At 42.9% G+C, this 14,640-nt stretch overlaps 1 protein-coding gene across 1 annotated transcript; it reads right to left on the reverse strand.

Annotated features, from left to right (window-relative positions):
* Positions 1 to 1,966: 1,966 nt before the first annotated feature.
* On the reverse strand, positions 1,967 to 4,110 carry LOC135374631 (BEN domain-containing protein 5-like). The gene is made up of 3 exons (XM_064607589.1): positions 3,888 to 4,110; positions 3,254 to 3,357; positions 1,967 to 2,296 (listed from the first exon to the last, which is right to left on the reverse strand). Exons 1-3 carry the CDS (start codon positions 4,066 to 4,068, stop codon positions 2,177 to 2,179), a joined length of 405 nt encoding a protein of 134 aa, XP_064463659.1. The 5' UTR covers positions 4,069 to 4,110; the 3' UTR covers positions 1,967 to 2,176.
* Positions 4,111 to 14,640: the final 10,530 nt, after the last annotated feature.

Raw genomic sequence — 14,640 nt, forward strand, 5'->3', positions numbered from 1 at the left:
AATCTTGTTATTTGGTTTTGTTAAGTCGGAATTCTCTAGTTTTTTCCCGTTACGTCGTCTCCCAGCTTTCGGAGTATTTTTGGATATTGGCAGTGCAAATAAGCGTTTTCATTTCTTTGTTTACAGGGCTTCTGACGGCAGTAGGAGAGGGGGCGCTTGAGATTTACTCTGTCTTGGGCGCAAAATTGCCTCGCTACGGCTATGCTCCTTGTGTTCAACATGAGCATATACATACCAAACTCGAATGACACCCTTGAGCAACCGGGAATAGTACCGGACATTATTAACCAGCATTTTAACGAATGCAGTTCCCATGGACTTTCCAGGAGACAACCTACATCATGCTGTGGCAGCACCATTGCCAATTCTCGTCCCGTGCCTTTGTTTTAAGCTACGCGCCACCGGCGCGAGAGCAGTTAGTTCGGCAGTTAGTAAGTCACCATACCCGTTGTTTTCCAAACTGCCCCCAGTATTCCTACACCCTTCCCGCTGGCATTGTTTGATCTCGATGTTGTGCCTGTAATCTGTTAAATCTCAACTGCTTTGACGTTCTCGTGCATGAGGAACATGATCATGCATCGTTCTCCCACAGTCAGACACTCTGCTCGCTGCCGTCATAGGTGAAGCTGCTGCTCCACCTACAGAAATGCACATGCAGCAGCGGCAGCTATGATGGTGTCGAGCAGCGTGTCTGTGTGACATCGATGCATAATCTTACCTCTTGTGCAGGAGAACGTCAAACCAGCTGAGATTTTGCAAAGGTAACAGGCACAACATGGAAAACAAAGAATGCCAGGGGGAAGAGTGTAGGAATAGTGGGGGCACTTTGCAAAACAACGGGTATGGTGACTCATGAACCACGTGAACACTTCCACCTCAATGCAGTCGTGCCAGTGAACATCGCAGTTCTGCAAACTCTGTGCAAGATGGGTTTTCCGACGCCTAGCTTTTGACCAGAAATGAATGTGTATGGCAGCCTCTGGGAAGCTCTGAGCAGCACTTGAAACCTGTTTTAATATGAGGGATACAACTTTTTGCAGTCAATGATCACATGCGAAGGAACCTGGATGTATGCTTTTGCCACTAAATACAGAAAAGTAGCAGCTTGGAATGGAGATAAGGCTTCCCCACTACCAAAGAAAAGCATGATGTACGTTCTCTCCTGGGAAGAGGTTTGAGGTAATGCGGGGTGTGATGCATGAGCACTTCATGTGAATACTCGGCATTAATTCGGTGTCTGAACCCATAAAAATAGTTTCGTGCTTCCCTAGCGTATTTAACCACAGAAAGGTAGCCGTCAACCTTGGGTTGCATGATAATCTGTGTTTCTATGCATGTTTTCAGAAACCAGATCAGTTACCACGACCCTATCGCTACCGTAGTCACTGTCGACCCCTGGATGTACCTAAAGAGACATTATTAATAAATTCAACGTACTCCCAATACTAGTAAATGTTTTGAAGAACTATCTAGAATGTAAACAGGCGGGAATATGTACTAGTATACAAGGTTCCTACCTCCCCACCGACGAGGACCGATTCCGGTCGTGTTGAAGTACTTTGGGCACATGACCTTCCCAAAAAGGGCCGTGGCGCATGCTTGTTAGGCACGGCGCGCCTTGTCTGTTTGAAGAGGGAAGTAAATTGCTAGTAAGCATTTGCTGAACGTAATGGAACAAGGAGAGACTCGATAAAATACCCGATAAAATACTCGGTAATAAACTCGGCATAATGAGAATATGTGATCACAAGCCCTGGAACACACAAAATCTACTAGTGCAGCGCGGAATCCTGGAGGGCAAAAAGGCTTTCAATATTGCAGATCACAAAACATATTTGCCTCAGCTGTCAGTCAGCAAGATTTTGTGCCTCGCCAATACATAGCCAGGTGCCCAATTTTTTCCTTTCTGCGGCAGCATCTCACCCCACCCCAACAAACAAACACCACCTAATTATGAGTAGAAAATGAACTGAGCTGTGTCAGAGGGCCCTGGAGAGGTGTATTCGGGGACACGATGACCTGTTCTGAATACCAAATTTTTCCAGTACCGCAACCTGTAATTGCCTGCATAGTTCTATCTCAGTTAGAAGCTCTTTCCGAAGATTGCAGTTTTGTTCTTCTACGTCCCTCCGTTTCTGTCTTTCAACAAGCAACTTCTTCCTTGGTATGAGTTCCATCAACTTTCATCACTGCTTCCTGAGTCTTCCTGGTTCTGTTTTTTGAGTATTTGTTCCAGCTGTTTCGTCTGAGCCTCTTTCTTCTTTTCCCTTTGATGTCTGGGCTCCTTCAGTGGGACCTGAATTTAATAGCAGAGGATAAGTGCTCGTTAAAGACATTGTTAATTCCTACCGAAGCAACACGGGAAGGTGCGTTGTGCTGCAACATAAGGGCACAGTTGTAACTGAATGTTACACCAATACTGTGTGCAAATATTCAGTGCAACATGCAGAATGACGATCATGACCACACTCCGGCCTAGTTCCATCTCCATATCCAACTAGCCAATACATTTGATGTCTCAAAGCGGGAACAAAATTAAATTGACGGGGGGGGGGGGAATATATACATGCAGAAGCCCTCGGTGACATATGAGAAAGCAACGCTTTCGCTATTCTCTACACTGCGGGCTTAAGAGGTTCCTGTGCAGTGCTGTTGTTTATCTGAAAAAAATTACCAAAGTCGACTCAGAGCCCCAAAAATGACCGTAATCAGTGCAGTTTTTCGCACAATGTACAAAACAGACAGGATTGAGCTTTGTGCCTTCATATATCTATCATATAGCTATATCATATGCCATATCATATTGCTATGATATGGCTATCTGTTGATCAACTGGGTCAGGAATGTAAGCGATACGTCTTTCAGTAGTCCCACATCTTAAAAAAATTGTATACTTCGGGAGCCTTTATCTAACAAACCTCAACAAAAATTTGCCCAGTTACATAGACACACAGCATAGTGTTCTGATAAGCAGTCTTTTCCCCTCACCAATCCCCCAAACCACACAGTGGAGAGATTTCCTGAAACTGAATTTCCGAAAGCGTTTGTTTCTCCTAACTTACCGATGCCTTCAACATAATTTTGTTAGGCAATTTGAGACATCAAATGTACTGTCTCTTCTGATTTGAGATAGAACAAGCCTCCAGGAACAAATACCCAATGACACACAAAACAGTAGCCCACCTGCACAACACTGAAAACATCCCCCAAGAAAGAGAGAACACCACCCGTTTTAAAGACAGCATATTCTTACCTCGTCCACTGCGTCATTTGAAGCTGCGTCTGAACCCCCCTCTATTATGTCGGGAATCGCCATTCGCCTGCTAGCCATTTCCACAATGAGGTCTTTTTCTGATTCTAAAAGGGAATATACAAACCTTATGTGAGAACAACAGAATGCGGACGCAATGTGTACCTGGAAATAAATATTTCGCGGTCCCGATGTTAAAAATAGACTACCTGAAATCCACACTCGTGCGCCAAAAAAACTCATAAGGTAGCAAAAACTTGCGGACGTGGAACTTCGGCACCCTGACACGAACTAACCAACATATGCTATTCCGGCATCCAATGACCGAAAGTGATTTTGCGCGCTAAAACAATTTCAACAGACATGGGAAACTCGTACGCGAAATTGTTAATTCGTGATTTGGGATCTTAGAACACTGAATGTCAACGTACTACGCGACTAAGTGTTTTCACTGTATCGACCTAATCTCGGACTAACCTAATTAACGAACTTATGAACATGTACGCGTCCGTCGTCTCCGCCCTGCTAGGCCTAACGGCAGCAAAAATGTCCGTCGTTGGTTGATACAACAGCGTCTCCTGGAGATAACTGTATTTGCATGCAAGTCACAAGAGTGAATGCATGTCATGGCACTTACCTCCCAGTAGCAAGACCCTCGCATTGTAATTCTTATCTTGGCCGCTCTTCGACTCCCAGAATGCCTTCTTCACACTCGTTGTGTCGTAGTCATCGCAACTCTTAGGGTGAAAATTTCTTATAAGCGATACCGGTAAGATTGCCGGGACATCGTTTTCTATGTAGCGCACATATGCATACATAATGTCTTCCAAGATAGAAACTGATGAGACCACACAGTACACAGTCACTAACAAAAACCACGTGGGAAAAGCAGAACGCCAACTGCGGAGGGAACGTATTGCGGATAGTGGTGCCCAGTGTTGCCGGGCGCTGCCCATCGGAGTAATGCAAAGCAGTCAAATCTATACAAACCTGCTCCACAAATGGAACCCCTATGAAATGCTCAAACGAACTGGCTTTTTAGTCATGCCGTGCAAATGAAAATGAAAACTGCAGATGAGTAGGGCTACCGGGGATCGTGTGTTGTGTCAAAGTTTACATTATATCTGATAACTTCACCATGTGACGGGATGACTCTCATGGCATCGCGATCATCATGCTAGTGGCTGCCACACTACATGCGTATCGAAACAATAGCTGCTGCTGGATATTGTGAACGCTTCTCACCGCAGTATAAAAAACTTTTTTTTCAAGCAATCTGCGCCGCTTGTAGGAGCTTAAGAAACAGGTGATATGCCTCCAAAGCGAAGTAGCAAGGCATACTTGTACAAGGATGCAGACTTCAAAGTTCCGAGGACCAGAATCGGCGAAAACAGGCAGAGGGTGGGCTGTCTGAAACTGCTGTACAAAATGAGGCGTCCGTGGCGCACGTCGAAGGATCAACTGAACAGGCAAGCGTGTGCTCTACGTGTGAATGTTACCCGCATCGAGATGAAGCAGACACAAGGAGTATCGCGCTTCTTTGTGAAAATCTCCATTCCGCCGGTGAAGTCAATGCAGAAATGAGTGCTGTGGATGTTGAGTTGAGCACACCCGCGACATTTAGAGCGTCATATCAGGACAGCAGTGAAAGTCGTTGTTCCGCACGAGTGATTGACATCAGAACTGAAAATAGTCGTAATTCCATGCTGTTGAGACTGCACAATATGAGGCCCCCGAAGAGGAAACGAGCCCTGCTGGCACCAAAGTAGAGGCTGGTACAGCAGAGGATGACACAGATAACTCTTCCACTGCAGATGATTTTATGTGGCTCCTGTCGATTGACAGTGACGATGATGCTGAAATGGGTAGGATTGGCGCATATTCAGTACCCGAACCTTCACCAGACGCAGATAGTTTGATGAATGAGGATGTACACTTTGAGCTCTCCCAGGCTACACTGCCAGGTTCACAAACCACGGTGGCTGCTGCAATCATTATGGTGATGGCCTTTGTTGCTGGGCACGGCTTGTCGTGGATTGCGCTGCAAGACCTTTGAGTATAATCAACACTATGCTTGGTAGGAAGGGAGTTGCCTCAGGACAGAAGCCGCCTTCTGTCGAAGAAGCCGGCTTCTGTCCTGAGGGAACTCCCTTCCTACATCTCTACCGGTTCGCTGGATTTCTACCCATCTACTATACTTGGTAGTACTGTTTTGCCACCATCACTGTTCCTGTTCCGAAAGTTGTGGCCGAAGAAGAATGCTGATTTCGTGACCTATCACTATTATTGTGAAACCTGCGAGGCTCCCCTGGACGAACACTTTCTCTGTGGCACTTGCAACATTACTTATGACTTGAGACAACTGAGGGCAAAGGGCTCCATTTGTAATCACAAAAATGGCCAGGCAAATCAGACACCAAATTGAGCTTTCGAAGACAGAACTGGCGGATAACCTGCGCGGCAATCTGGCGGATAACCTGGTAACGGCACTATCGTGAAGCTTGTAACCGCATCAAAAGGCGTCCCCATGCAAATTATCGAGAGAGTTGTGCTCACTCAGCAGCTAAGCTGTTTCCTGACTTCAGATGTGCTTCCTCCACGTACGAAAGCTCTCTGTAAGGGCATGCTTGGAGAGAAACGGCTTCAAAGTGTGTCGTATGTTGGAACCGTCTGTATGCTAGGAAAGGAAAAGGCCACTGGGTTCACAGCCTCAGAAGCAAGGCAGATCATGCAAGTGTGTGGTGACTGTCCGAACAGTGGCATCGAGTACACAAGAGCTGTCCACATGGAGCAGGTATATCATAGCACAGCTTACTCACGTGCCATCAGAAGGAACTCTTGTGTTGTAGTCAGAGTAGCAGGAGACTACTACGTACAATGTAAACTTTTTCACACCTTTGAAGGTGTGCGCTATGCACATTCAAGCTGGTTGGGTAACATTGCATCTCCAGGATGATATTTTACAAAATTTGGAAAGCATTACTAAAGATCAAGTGTCAGTGCAAATCTTGCTTTCATTATGTCTTGGATATCGTAGGTACGAGCTAATGCATATATGCATCGCTACCGATAATCGAGCGCGCGCAAGCGTCTACAATACTGTTGAACAATGTTGAGATGTTGCAAGACTGAATTTTTGGAGGACAGACAACACTCGAGTAAAGAAAATTTGTGGGAAACCGTGCTCCATTATGATGTTATCAAAATTACACCAAAAAAGGCGTGCGCCATGCACGACGTTATTACACCTTTAAAGGTGTGAAAAGACTTAGAGTGTAGTACGCCGCATAAATGGCATACGCAGGTGCTTCCTGGTGTGCAAGGAAATTGTGACCGTTGAAAGCAGCATGCCTGTGCACATCAAGGAGTGTTTTTTGTAGACCCAACCTCAGCACTGTCAGTTATTGACATGCTGGATGTAGACCGCCCATGTCTACTAATTAATTTTGTTTCTGAAGAGCGCTGCTATGTTTGTAGCATACCTAACCTGATTGAAATTGATTAATATTGCATGCTGCACTACATTTTACCTGTCATTGAATGTCCAATTTCGCACTGCACAGTTTTCTTAAAGGGGCATTAAAATGCAACAAAAAGTTAACTTCAGATTACATTACGTGCTACGTTAATTTCGTGCGTGTTACCGTAATTCAAAACTGATTCAGTTACGAAGATACGATGAAAATTATACTGAACTATTTCTTGCTTTGGCGCTAAGGAGTGAACGACGTTTCAGCTCGACATCGGCGTATTTAGAGCATGCTGTGCGTACCATGCCATGTAGAAGCCCCGGTGAAAAACATAGTGTGCGTTGTGAAGTGGACTTGTGTCGCTGTTCGAAGGACATGAAGACAAATGTTGTCAGTGGAACATTCGCGAGGACCATTAACCATTGTGGGCTACAACTACAGTATTGAAAAATGAAGCAGTGCGCATCATGCCGCACATATTCGGAACATTTTGTTTGAATATGTTACTAATTGAAACACTGACTTTCATTTGAGGGTATGTTGTTTTTGCATTTTAGTGCCCGTTAAGGGGCTATATTTACTAGAAGTGAGAAAAAAAAGGAAAGGGGTCGTGACAGGTCAACCCAGGTTGTCCCAGGTAAATGTGACGATGGTTCTTTGTACCGATGTGAACCTACAGTATAAGTTTTACAGCGAAGAGGTGAATAGTGGTGCAAAAAGCCCCGCGAATACCTAACTCATTATGACCTCACATCGGGCCTCATCAGTGCCACTTGTCATGTGTATTTTGTGTCAGTCCTCTAACACGAATCATTCTTAATAGTATATGTTTGATTTTTAATTTTTGTTAATGTGTGTTTAGCATTGTTATGTGTATTAGCTGCACCAGAGATAAGGCAGAGGGCTGTTTATTGGTGGTTCCTCGTGAACGCTCCGGCTCACTTGAACACATGTATATACCGTACATTCCTATTTACCGCAGGGATGTCGTTCCAGCGTAGAAATATCTTGTGATTCTTACATAAAAATGTTATGTTCTGGAGCATATTTACAATGGCTAGGACTCTAGCTTCGTTACCACTTTAGACAGTTAATGGCTTAGGTGCAGACAAGGCGGCTATATATACTTCACGACAGGCAAGCCTGAGCGATGCGGAAGATATGTTAACAACACAACAGAGATTCAAAACTCATTACCACTTCTGCTAATGCAGATTTGCATGCTGAACATGAAACATTAATTTGTTTCTGTCATGAACTACAGGTATGCGCTAGTGTGAGCGCATGTATGTGTGACATAAGCCATACCAGTCAATGAGGGAACTGGTATATTCAATACCTGTTACAAAGGGAGAAGGTATACTCCATAGCTGTTACAAAGCCAGCAGGTATACTCCATACTTGTCACAGTGGGAGCATATCTATACCTGTGAGGATGACAGGTATTATAGTAGTCAAACCAGTAGCAGGTATGTGGTATATTGTTCGTAACGGGAACTGGTATGTTTCATACTTGTTACACTGGGAACAGGTGACATCATACTTGCATCTGATGTGCTGTATATCAGATATAGTGGAAACTTTTATCGGATTTTCCAGTAGGGCTGTCAATGTCGTTAATTCGAATAACTTAGACACGCTCTTCACATTGTGGAGAAAAGTGACTTTTACTTGGCGAATTTCCGACTTCAGTTCGCAAAAATGTACGTAATTAAACTTGCGTTACACGACCTTTACATCAGGAGGTGACAAAAACTAGTGTAAGAACAAATGCCGTTGACCGCATGATTCTAGGTGGTGTGGTTTGTTATCATAATTATATGACACGTTTTCTGGGACACCCTGTAGATGTGCAATGAATAAAATAAAGAAATAAATGGTGTTCTTTCAGGATTTTTTTTTTTGCGAACGTCGAAGGAATTTTTGTTCTGAAAACGGCTTTAGTATCTGGTGACCGAAGAGATCAGATGTTCTCATTCGAAGAACACCGTAGCTTTTATAATTAAGAAGCTAATTATTGAAAGTTATTTAAGACACTGCCTAAGGAGTCTGCTAAAGCCCTACTAGGGACTGCCCTTCACCATATGATATATTGCAACTGATTTGATATCGGGAAAGTGATATACTTTTAAAAAATATGGTCACATTTAGCTGGGACACCCTGTATATTTTTTGTGTGTTTTTGCAGGGGATGGTTTTTCACGCTAAGAAACTAGCATGCCAGAATTTTTTGCGCACGAAATCGCTCCGCTCTATGAGTAACGAGTTTCTTTCCCGCATTCCTCCTCTCCCAGGCGCATTCTCTTGTGGATCGAGCAACTATGCGGGCTGCGCGGCTGGCCCCTGCTAAGTCAGTGGTGCTGTGCAACACCTAACAATGCTCATCATTGCCATAGTCAGCTGTGAGGGCGATGGCGCCTGAGTGTCGCACGCTGAAGGCCACAGGGTGTCTGGTGGAGTCTGAAGACTGAAGAATTACGTTTCTCTTCATTGCAGGCCTTCGGACAACCCGCAGTGATGAACAGCTTTTTGTCTGTAAATCGTTTGCTACGCTTGAGCAGGCAGCTATGACGAGACGTGGGAAATGCGTTACTCAGTATCGTCATATCCAAAACCTTCCCGAAGAGGATACACGTTGTTCGAAAGAGCGAACGTGTCTGGCAATCCCACTATAACATGGACTCAACTGGTACACCCGCACCTGCAGCAAAAAGCTGCGAGATCACGCGTCGTGCAAGTAATGCGCGTCAGCGTCACTCGGATATCGTTCGTTTTGTTCTTGCGAAAATGTCGCTGGTTACTCTAATGGCAATGGAAGGGACGAGTCAAGTAAAATACATATATTAGCAAAAATATGATACGTACGATATTTATTAAATTATTATTTAATACTATGATATATATATATATATATATATGATATTTGGTTGAAGAATCGTCTGTTTTGTAAACCTAGGTCCCTTGAAGTTACTGCAGGGGCAGCGCGGACTGTTGAGGCACAGGTCCGTCACCGTGACAAAAGTGTTTCGCTCAGCTGTACTTTAGGAGCGGGAGAAGTTTTGTGGTCATATGTTCTAGTAGTAGAAGGTGAAAGATATTCCGTGCATCCCCTGAAATAGGGAGATAGTTATGACCATCGGTACCCCCCCCCCCCCTCTCCAGATAGGAAGGTATTTGGAGCAAGTTACTTTGCGCCAAGAAGGAGCTCGCGCCAAGACCGCCCTACGCGTTTCGCAGCTGCGCGCCGCTACAGTGATTTCCTTCTCACATTCGAGCATGCATAAACATGCAAAGTGCATAACCACCAACCATACTGCTATTGCCCGCCCACCTTATTCCCTCTCCGGCCCAGCTCCACATACAATACATCCTGAGTCAGGAGGTCCACTCCATGGAAGAGTGTTTCATCTCCCCATGTTTCCCCTTAACATAGCGTACGTTCCTTCTCGCGCCCACAGATCCAAACAACAGACATACACATTTGTGCAAGTGAAAATATTTTATCAATCTAAAGTATAGCAATCAGCATAGGGAGGTGTAAAATTGAAACGAGCAATTTCTGCAGGCATCATTCACATCCTACACACACACACACACTACAAATTTTATGATATTGTAATATCTGCAGTTAAACCAATTTAATATCAAATGGATAGATTCGATAACTCGAGCGCGCAGACAATCACCTCCCCAGAGCAGATAATATTTATTAAAGAACCTTCAGGAACACAACTTTTAATTAAGGAAGAGATTCTGAGTCCATATAATAATAATTATTGTACCATAACAAGTCTGAGCTTCTTCTATGTGACCTCCATCTTCACGTTGTAAATCAACATAAAAATCATACATGTAAATAATTAATTATTCCATGCTCAAATCATTTCAGTGCTATTAAATACTTATATATAATTAAGCATTTTCGATTGAAGGGCACAACAGGGGGACACGCCGCACCATCCAGGGCAGCACTAATTAAACAAGCAATAGTTAACACTGTCAGAGGGACATCATTAGCAAAACTTTTAATTAAAGAACCTTTAACTTCGAAGCTTGCTATCTACACGACCTGAGCTAGGAAGAATGCCGAGGAACATGAATTATATATGAAGTACAATTTGCATTGATGTGAAAGATGATGCAGACCTCACTTTCTTGTGCATTCAGAATCATTACATGTACACACATTAAATACAATTCCGACACACATTCACGCATTTTGCCGAACATTTCCATTAGAAGAACACAGTGACACACTCATGCACACACACAAGCTCAGATAAACTTATTTCGTGACCCCAGTCCGCTAGAACCGGTTTCACCTCTCCTTTCACACATCCCTCTTTCACTCCCTTATGAAAAAGTTTTCTAGATTGTATAGAGTTTGTAAACAAGATCATCCGCCTAGGCGATGGCAGTAGCTCGATAATCTTCTTTTGTATTTCAAAAACCAGAAACTTTCCATTTATTTTACCGCTACATCCCTCCCCACTGCATGCCATCCCACTCCAAAACGCAAAAAGAAAAAAAGAAAACAAAAAGAAAACGAGGAAAAAAAGAAACCGAATAAATACGTAAAATAAACAGAAACAACAGGGAAACACTTACACACGCACACGCCTATGACGTGTTTGCAGGGGAACAGATACTGGTAGAACACGCAACCAGAAAGGGGGGGGGGGGTGATGTAGGGGGAAGGTGCGGTCAGCCCGCTCTGAAGTGGCGGCTCGGTGCACCCAGGGGAGGGAGAAGGGGGAGGGTGAAAGAGGAAGGAGAGAGAGATGATGGTCGCACAGGAGAGGGAGGGCGTGCTAACCCTCTTGCTCTGGGTAGTCGTAGAGGACTACCCACCACAGAAAACATGCGAGCATCCCTCAGAAGTCTTCATCGGGAAGCTCCCTGAACCACGGTAACCGCCAGGATTATTGGCGAAGTTACCCCATCCAACCAGAAGCCTAGGCCACATGTGGAGCCGTCCTAGCTCTAGATGCAACCACACAGGTGAGGAGAGCACGCATAGATTGTTATTTCGGTAGCGAATAAGAGTCATTAAAATATTTCCTCCAACTGGTTAATATATTACTGCATTAAGGACTGCGTTTATTACTCAAATTACTCGAACTAACCCAGCACAATCTCCACACCAAATTAATGCCAGCCCCGTACTATACGATTAGCCACTGCTATCAGTGAGTTACACTTGGTTTAAACGATGGTATAGACAGTTGAAATAGGTACAAAAATGGTACTTCCGCCCTGGTTTACCTTTTTTATACATACGCTTTTTATACCTTTCCCTCTGACAGTGTAGAAGCAGCAGTTCGTCAAGTGCAACATTAAAAAGTACTAAACGGTAAATGTTCACGTTGCCTGAAGTGATAAGTCACAATATTGCTATGAGCATTTGTATCTACATCCATACATGCACAAATCACGTGTACTAGTTGTTCTTCAAATGTACAGCAAAAAACAAGTAACACATGTCTGTCAATAAGATCTTTTGGGGCAGCTAGTATTAGCTCCGAAGAGACTGTATAGAAAATGTATACATTCTAGAGTCTGAATCCTGTATAGAATGTGTATAGAGTTTACCAGTTAAAAACCCTATACAGCTTTTGTCTATTTCCTATGCACAAGATTGACACTAGACACGATAGATAGATTCGCTACAGGTCCTGTATAGAAACTAGAAAATCATTTTTATAAGGGCTCTTTCCTCGAAACGCGCGGGAGATCTCCCTCAATCCCTACGACGATTCCCCCGCAAAGTCAAAATACATATTGGGTGCCATCATTATTAGAGTGAAGGATGATATCAAACCACAACTAACTCCATAAATGCAACGACTGGTCTTGCTGTCATATTAAGGCGATATTTTTTATTATCCAAATGGAACAATATACAATGATCACAAATACTCTATATGTAAGCATCTTCAAAGTGGCCAATTCGAATTTTGTTGTAACTCACTCTCCCTTTTTGTTTGTTTGTTTGTTTATCAGATCACCATCACACATACGTGTAATGAAATAATAACTATCTGCTTATATTAATCGAAAGCTACCAAATACGAATCTACCAAGTGAAGAGCAAAACGCAGGAACATGTGGATACTTGGAGCAGTAGAATCAGACACACGATCACAGTAACAATTATCATTAGTGAACACTACAAGTATTATGCTAAAAGAGGAACAAGCAGAAGTTAAGAACATGTATATAGATGGAGAAAGTATGGAGGAGTAAAATCAGACACAGAATCGTAGCAGCAATTAGCAATGGTCAATGCTTAAAGAATTAATAATAATTATCTACTTACATTAATCGAAGGCTACCAAATACGAATCTATCGAGTGCAGAAAAAAAAAAACAGGAACATATAGACAGATGGAAGATTATAATCAGACACGCAGAATCGTAGCAACCATTATCGTTTGTCATTGCTAGAAGGAACAATAATTCTCAACCTATATTAATCGAAAGCTACCAAATACGAATCTGTCAAGTGAAGAGCAAAACACAGGAACACGTAGATATATGGAGAACGCCTGGAGGAGTAGAATCAAACACACAGAATCGTAGCAACAATTATCAATAGTCAATGTTAGAAATAACATGCTAACAGGGGAACATCGAATAATCGTTAAAGGGATAGAATCATGCCGAGCAGTCATAGCAATCAATAGTCAATGCTAAAAACTGTCACAGGGATATTATTAACACAACTTTTAATTAAAGAAGAGTTAACTTTTATGCATGCTGTCATTGCGACCTGACCTGCTGTCAGGGCGAACACACCGCCAGACGAATTTCTGTAGCAGGACAATTTTTATCAATATGAAAGAGGCTACAAAGCCTACATTCTTTTGCATTCCGGATCATTACATGTGCACAGATTAAACGCAATTTTGACTCACATTCTTGGATTTTGTTGAATATTTCCATGAGAAGGACACAATAGCATACACACAGAGACAAGTTCACTGTCCCCCAGTCCCTACAGAACCGGTTTTCCCCGTCTTTTCATTTGTCCCTTTCCATTCTTTTCTGGAAACCTGCGGGAGAGGTCCCCCACCGCAACCTATGGGAACCTATGGTTGCGGTGGGGGGTGCTTATAGCAATATCAGTGGGCTGAAGGATGATATCAACGCACAAGTAACGTCATAGATTTTTCAACAATACAATGGGTGAAAGCAAACGACATGGTTTAATTGAACGTAGAATCCCCAAGTGAAGAAGTTGTAACACAAAGTAAACATCATCGCTTTTCTTTGCTTTTTTTCTCTGTAGCATTCATTATCACTACAAATGAATATACTGATACCGTTTTTTTAACGTCATGGATAAACAACCGCTTCACATGTATCGAATCATTATTCTCTCCCTTAAACTTAAGAAGTTTCATGGCTTCGAAGACTATTTCAAGACAACTGCCAAAATAGTTCAATGCATAATTGAAAGAATGAGCATGACCTCATTTATCAACATATAATGTAAGGATCACTGTCCCAAATTTACACCACACGATGCAAATGCAACGAAAGCAGGCATTTTCTGTGTGTTTGTCTAAAATTACTACATCGTCTCCTTCTAATGAAATCAAATTCATTTGGATGATGGGCAAAGTTAGAGCAGTTTACAAGAAATATATGTGAGAACACTATTTCGTCTGCACGCTAATTCCAACACAGGCCTCGACTGTGGCATTTAGGGAGCATCTCTATGAATCTCTGTACGATTTGGAAAATATGATTAATAATTATGTTTTCTCCTTGTAATGTAATCAAATTCGCTTGGTTGATTGGCAAAGAAGTGGAGTGATTTTCGAGATTCCAGTTGAACATTCATCGACTTGCTATGTATAGAGAAAATAATCTATACTCGTTTTTTTTTCGGCTGTGGAATTGTTTATTTTCACA

Source organism: Ornithodoros turicata, chromosome 1 (assembly GCF_037126465.1).
Source record: "Ornithodoros turicata isolate Travis chromosome 1, ASM3712646v1, whole genome shotgun sequence".
NCBI lineage: Eukaryota > Metazoa > Arthropoda > Arachnida > Ixodida > Argasidae > Ornithodoros > Ornithodoros turicata.